Below are 7,318 nucleotides of genomic sequence, written 5' to 3'. Positions count from 1 at the left end.
AATGTAAATTCTCTATTAATTTGTCCACACAGTCACTAAAAATAGGTAGGCATGTTTTCCACAGTCTGACATCCCATCTTCCCTTTAACAGCAGTCTATAAACATGTGGGAGCTGAGGAGACCAGCTGCTGGACCTTTGGGAGAGGAATCTTGTCCCATTCTTGTCTGATACAGGATCCTAGCTGTTCAGCAGTCCTGGGTTTTCTTTGTAGTCTACTTCATTTGTTGCATTTTATAATGAACCAAATGCTTTCAATTGCAGAAAGCCCAGTTTACCAACCATATCTTTCTACAATTAAGCCATTGAGTCTGGATGGACAAAAAGTGGGCTACCATATCAGAGATGATGGTGCAGATCATGTTCATTATGTACTATAGATGACGACAAATTCATTCATTCTTCACAATTTTACCTTGAAAATTCTGAATTTGTTACAGAATTTTTAGATGTAGTTTTCTGCAGATAAACCTGTGCCTTTAATTCTGAGAAACTCTGCCTCTCTAAGATGGTCTTGGAGGAGAAACTCTAAAAATCTATCAAACATGAGGCACTACACATTGTGGTGAGGTTATATACCACCACTAAGATTTTGTTAAATGTTCCTTAGCAAGTTGGCCCTCAACCAGATGCTTTTGGTAGCCATTAACAAGCTTCTGGTCTAATTCTGGCTGACCACTCTCCTTTGAAAAATTGGGTTAATTTAAGTTCATTTAAATTGGTTTGTTTCCTGCCATGGATCCAGCTTTTGAACATAGTCCACAAATTTTCAATATGGTTGAGGTCCAGGATTTAGAAAGGCAATTCCAGAAGCTAATGTTAGCCTGCTTTATCCATTCCTAAACCAGTTTTGATGTGTGTGATCATTGTACTGTTGGAAGAGCCAATTCTTCCCAAGTGTAGCTGTTTATCTGAGGTGACATGAAGAACTTGGAGGTAGTTCTGCTTCTTCATTATTCAGTCTACTTTGTGCAATGTATCAGTAGCACTGACAGCTAAACAACGCCAGAGCATGATGCTACCACCACCATGTTTGACAGTTTGTACATTGTTCGTACACTGTTCATCCTGTCTGACCAATTTTCCGTATTGTAAAATTCCTGTTGAGTTTAAAGATGTGGATTTTGGAGCAGGGGCTTTTTTCTTATTTGTCACTTGTCAGTCCATGGCAACGTAAAACTTGATTCACTGTGGACAGAGACCCTGGTGTTCTAGCAGTTTTGAGTTCATGTTAGGATGAACCCTGGTGGTTCCTAGGTTGCTCCTGAACATCCTGAACAATTTCCAATCATCTGAGGGGGATGATTTTTTATCTTTTTCCAGACCTTGGCAAAGTGGTGATGTATCCAAATAACTTGCATTTCCACACAATTGGTTGAACTGATAATCTTGGACTCTGCAGTTGTTTAGAGATGGCTGCAAGAAACCTTCCCAACTTGTGTAAATATACAGTTATCCTTCTTAAGTCTTCACTTACTTTCTTAGACTTTCCCATTATTCTGAGGAATGGTCAATGCAATGAGGGCTGTTAAACAAATTATCTTTATGTTGGCAGAGAGAAACTACCAAGTGTATTCAATCATAAAAACTAATGAGAAGTTAATATTGTAGACATTGCAGAACCTTCAGTACCACTTATCACCAGTAAAAGATTTAAGTGAGTGTATTTATACATTTGAGCCTAAATGTATACTTTTAACCCTGCATGGATGAGGGAAAATCCATCATTAGTTCAAACTTGTGCAACCAATTCCCCAATTCTTTTGTTTTAAGTCAATAAACACATATGTTGTACAATGACTCCCACCTGGAAAAAGAACATTTCAGAGAAATCATTAAAAGACCAAAATTACTATGACATTCATGCTCATGATGGGTATATGTAAATGTTTGACCACATCTGTTGGTATCACTCACAACAAGGAACAAGTCTGCAATCACATTAACAAATGTGATGAGGACAGAGTCTGCGACATGTCAGCTTAACAAGTTTTGTCAGTGATGAATTAACTTGAGTTCTAACAGAAGCAAGAGACTAAGATTAAAAGTTAGTTTACTGTTTTCACTTGTTTCTTCTGAGATTATTGCATACTTGTAGCATCAAACGACAGCAGAATCAATGCAGAAGCTTTTCCAAATCAAAAGAGCTCTACACATTAATGCGCATTCTGAACTACTATATTTTATATTACTTATTTTGCTGCCAAATCTTGTACATAACACATAATAATATTGCTGGAGTCCCTTTATGTCTTTAAAACACTGTTTACACAAGCAATGACAGCTATCTCATGTCTGAGAAGGGCTACAGTTAGGTCAATAAGGTTTTGAACAATTATACTTTTTTTTTTGTAATTTTAGCTCTGTATACCACCACAGTGTATTTTGTAAGATAATACATGATTAAATGTATTAAATTGAAATTACTGCATAAACTCTTTGGGCATTGCAGTTTTTTTTAATAAAATGGACAACTGACTGACAAGCAGTGACATACCCAGGTGAGGTCTGCTCCCTTATTATATCATGCAAACTAAATAGTTTGCACCTCACCTCAAGTGAGGTGGACTCACTTGAACCCTTCATGTAAGGGCCACAGAGCTGTTGATGGATGTGAGGGAGGCCATCATTGAACTGAAAAATCTAAATAAATCTATTCGACAAATAGCAAAAATTTAATACTGGACAAATCAACAATCTGTTATTTTCTTAAAAAAAAGTTTAAAAAAGTAATGCACTGGTCAGCTGAAAGACTACAGAACACAACTAAAGGAAAAGATTGCAAATTCTTTCATTTGTTACAAAAGCAAATAAACAAAAAACCTTGTCCTTCACAATAAGTTCAACTTCAAGTCAACAATACTCTCAAAAATTTTGCCGTATCATTGTCAAGGTCTAAAATCACGAGAAGTTTTTTATAAATGTAAATACAGAGAGTTTACAACAAAGTTTAAACCACTGGTTACACTCAAAAACAAGAAGCCTAAATAAGACTGCTAGAAAACATCTAAACAAAGTTCTGTGAAATATTCTTTGGACAGATGAAACCAAAATCAACGTTTACCAGGCTGATGGACCTAGTCAAGTACAGAGAAGGAGAGAAACAGCTTATGATCCAAAATGTACCATATTATGTCAAACATGGTGGAGGCAGTGTTATGGCATTGGCATGTATGGCTGGTAGTGCAATTGTGTCTCTAGTCTTTATAGATCATGCGACTGCTGATAGAAGTACCACAATGAGGTGTTAAGTGTGCAGGGATGTAGTGTCTGCTCAGATAAAACAAAATTACCCAAAACAAATTAGACAGCACTTTGCAGTGCAAAGGGAAAATGACCTGAAACATACTGCAAACAGTACCCAAGAGTTTCTAAAGGCAACGAAACAGGATATTCTTCAGTGGCCAAGTTTGTCACCTGATCTAAACTCAACAGAGCATGTTTGACCCACAGAGTGACCCAAAAACAAGCAGGACTGAAGATGGCAGTACTAAAGGTCTGCAGTGTATCTCAAGGGAAGAAACAGCATTTAGTAATGTTCATGCTCTCTAAACACATTCACAAGTTTATTGATTGATTTGGAATCCACTGTGATGGTGCATGGAGCCAAAATGGCAAAAAGAAAAGTGCCATTGCCCAAAACCATATGGAACTAACTGTATAGCGTTGCTTTTTTCCCTCCAACAAATCAGATTTTTCCCAGATGCAAATAATTTTATTAATTATCATCTGTTATTCAGGTAAAAATCTGATTGAGATTAAAGTCTTTTTTCAAGTGAGGCCGGACCAATTCAGACATCAGGAAAAGTTGGGCATTTTGTTAACTATAAAAATTTTACAGATGCAACTGTTTTCCTGATCAGTTTGATCTGCGTTTTGCTTTGCTAATTAACATGTTAGCGCTTAAATAATAAATGAAAAGTATGCAGTTTTACACATGCACTAGATACACATTTGCAGTTCTGCTTCAGTGAAATTAAGGTTTTAAGCCTTACCTTGGCTGGCTAGTGTCGAGCGTAGCATCCCACTTTTTGACCAGATTTTAATCTGCCCATCTTCTCCAGCTAATTAGAAAAACAACCAGAATAGGCCATAAAGACATCTTGATTAGATTCTCATTTTGATTTAAAAAGAAAAAAGGCTGATTAGATGAGTAGTTGTCAGATAACAGAGGAAATGAGTCCTAGTCATCTTTACCAGTGATAAGAGCAGTCCCGTCATAGTTCCATCTTCCAGCCAAAACAGCTCCTTTGTGCGCCTCAACACTCTTCTCAATGCGACCCATCTTTGAGGTTAAGTGGAACTTTCCTGCAACAAATTTACAAAAAAAAAAACCCCACATAGATGGTGTAAAGCCATTCCACACACTAGGCCTGGGGTGATGTAGGCGTTTTCAGTTGTTTATAACTCAAATACAGAACTGAGCGTTGTAATTCACTCAGTAAAGTTTCATAAATCTGTGGAATTCTAGTTACTGTGTAACGGAAAACAAGTTTTACTGGCCAAGACAAAATAGTAAAAATATATAAATAAATACGTATTTTAATCAAAACACACAATAACTACCAATCCATCTCCTAACACACAAATACAGACAAATTTATATTCTCTACAGTCAAGTAAATTACAAACTTCTGGTTTGAAGCAAATGAGTGAAACTAAAAAGGCTTCTGTCGGGTGAATTAGGGCAATTTTCTATGCGGTAGACACGAAAGGGTGATCAGCCATGGAGAGTTATTGAAGACGGTAGCCTACCATATACTTTGTGGCAGTGCATATTAAAAATTCTGAATGTTCTATGTAATTTCTGGTGACCTAAAACTGCAAATCAGCATGCTGCAGTGCTCTCTCATTTCTAAATTTGGACATCCCAACAAAAGTAGATGTAACTGATCCAGCAGGTAGTCAGTTTAACAGGCATGTACAGCTGAATGACTCTCTTAAATGAAAAGCACACTAGAAAGCCACATTCTACATTGGAAATGCTTAATTGTTTGTTTGCCTGTTATCTGGAAAGCCTCATTTTCAGATTTCTTATAAAAAAATATAATATATATAAATATTTTTAATAGGAATGAAATATTATACAAACTCCAATACCATGTGTGCTTGTAATTTAAAACGCTAAAACTGCTTAGCATCATACATTTTTAAAAAAATTTAATTTAAAAATTAAAAAAAAAATCATAAATAAACTTGTAAAAGGGAAAGAAGGCCAACTAATCAAAAAAGGTTAGGAAATCCCAAAGATGTCAAGTCTTCAAAACTAATAAAACCCAGGTGGACTGTTTTCTCTTCAAGTATATTATACAATCTAATAGGAAATCCAACAAAGAATCCAGATTAAAAACTTTAATCTGGAGCAAAAGAAAACTTTCAGTGTTTAAGTTAACAGTGAAGTCAAAATAAATGAATAAAACTCTGTTTCTATTCCCATTGCAGAACCAATAACTTTTGCAATACTAATATTTTTAACCGTAACAAGACAAGAAGCAGAGGAAAGTTGCAAAATGGATCGTAACACTTTTCACTAGTCTCTGGTCTGCCAGAGAAAATTGCTGCTTCAGTTTGTGGGTGTGTTTATGCAACCCTACACTGCCATTAGTGTTGTGACCACACATTGCCTTGCCATAACAGTACATCCATATTCTGTGTGTTGTATCTAACACAGGCCAAAGAAGAGACATGTACGGCAGATTCATGTCACACAAATTGTGTCACCAAGGGTCGGTATTAGAAACCTACAAAACAAAAATTGAGTTTTAGAGTTTTAGATTTATACTGAAAGCTTCATAAAAAGAAGAATTCAGATGGACTCTACTGGATCCTACAAGTATCAAATTGGTAGAGATTATTTCCCTTAAATATAAATAACAACTCTTGAATTGTCCCTATGTCTTCTAAAATAAATATCAAAAATTAAGGAAGACATTGCCATCCTGTAGATAGCCAATTCTGTTACTTAATTTTATTTATTTATTTCATGAGAATGTCTTTAACTAATAAATGCATAGATATGACTAAAAACAGCCACTCCCACTGATTTTATGAGTGAACTCTGAAATAAACCCTTTAGCATTCTGGTCAAATTTTAGAGAATACAAAGACTTGCCATCAGTGCTGGTAAGGACAAAGATTTCAGCCTGGGCCTGTTTCTTCACACCAACAGTTTTGGGGAACCAGTGTAGGTCAGTAGGGTAAATTTCCTCTGGCAGTTTGACAATCAGACTGGTCTCACTGGTCAGCAGGTTCCACTTGAGAATCTGATGATCCTCACTGCACGAGTACAGCTCATCTGCTGTGGTCCAGCCAACGCAGCTCACAAGTTCTTTATGTGATCAGCTGTTAAGGAGTTATAGTAATGAACTGATTCAAAAACCCTTTTTGTGGTAACCTCTGCAATAAATTGGGTGTTCTGAAAAATGGACAGAGGCTAGAGCAACACAATGATGGGAAATATTACCACTGCCTCAAATAGCACCACTAATAATTATGATTAAAAGTTTTGGAACTGTGTCACAGAATTACATGTGTTCCATAACTACAAAAAGGATATGTTTGGATTCCTTTAGGAGCGACGTTTTCAGTCTCATGGTGGATGTTCGTTCTGTTGATCACTAAACGAACAGAAAAATGTCAGAGACAGTAACGTAACTGTTATTTTAAAGCTCTCTATATAACACTGTTGTCAAACCAACACAAAAAATAATAGTACAGAAGACCTGAAGCATGGGTGTATACAGCTTACCCGTAAACTATGTAAAGCAGCCGTTTGCATTCTCCGTTAGCTGTAACGATGAAACAAACAAGCGTCCGCTGTTGCTACGGTACCTGCTACTGTTGCTAACGGAAGTCCTCAGTTATCCCCTGAGTCTCGTCTGTGACTTGAATGCTAACGTTAACTTGTTCTCTTGTTTAAAATGGACATCGTTTTCTCGTTGCCGAGTGTGCTAAGCGAGTGTCAGCAAAGCGTGCGTGTAATTTACTCTACTATGAAGCGCTATTAGAATACGCAAAAGTCTTATCTATCACCAATCAGCAATTTATGCCCCCAACGTATAAAACCTGCATTTTGGTAGCCATTTAATCTGGGTCAAAAACAGCTTGAAAAACTAATTATCGCGAGAGTTGCATCTCCACTTCCTTGACAACGGAAATTTCGAAATATTTCTAAGTTCAAAAACGACATCTGTTAAATAAATGTATTTATGCAAGTCGTTAGAATCGGGATCAACCAACACTAACAGTTGATCTATCGAGCTATATTCCCTCAAGTATAAACTATTGCTCGGAGCAGGTCCTTTATCGTACTACAGACAA

The 7,318-nt window shown here is 36.6% G+C and overlaps 1 protein-coding gene across 3 annotated transcripts in view; it reads right to left on the bottom strand.

Moving 5' to 3' along the window:
- ift80 (intraflagellar transport 80 homolog (Chlamydomonas)) overlaps positions 1-7,318 on the bottom strand; it is a 51,883-nt gene that overhangs the window by 43,387 nt on the left and 1,178 nt on the right. For 2 of the 3 annotated variants that reach the window (XM_005742158.1, XM_005742160.1), the window contains exons 1-5: positions 6,747-7,311; positions 6,555-6,615; positions 6,111-6,332; positions 4,196-4,306; positions 3,994-4,062 (exon numbers count right to left, since the gene is read on the bottom strand). In XM_005742158.1, coding sequence (XP_005742215.1) covers positions 3,994-4,062; positions 4,196-4,306; positions 6,111-6,332; positions 6,555-6,591 — 439 coding nt within the window. In that variant the 5' untranslated portion in view covers positions 6,592-6,615; positions 6,747-7,311. Of the gene's footprint in view, positions 1-3,993; positions 4,063-4,195; positions 4,307-6,110; positions 6,333-6,554; positions 6,616-6,746; positions 7,312-7,318 lie in introns of those variants that run through there. The other variant, XM_005742159.1, reaches the window with a different exon arrangement.

Source organism: Pundamilia nyererei, unplaced genomic scaffold, assembly GCF_000239375.1.
Source record: "Pundamilia nyererei isolate P.nyererei 1_Seehausen unplaced genomic scaffold, PunNye1.0 scaffold00117, whole genome shotgun sequence".
NCBI classification, from domain to species: domain Eukaryota; kingdom Metazoa; phylum Chordata; class Actinopteri; order Cichliformes; family Cichlidae; genus Pundamilia; species Pundamilia nyererei.
Note: the sequence above shows the minus strand (reverse complement) of the source record. Positions and strands in the feature narration are given on the sequence as shown.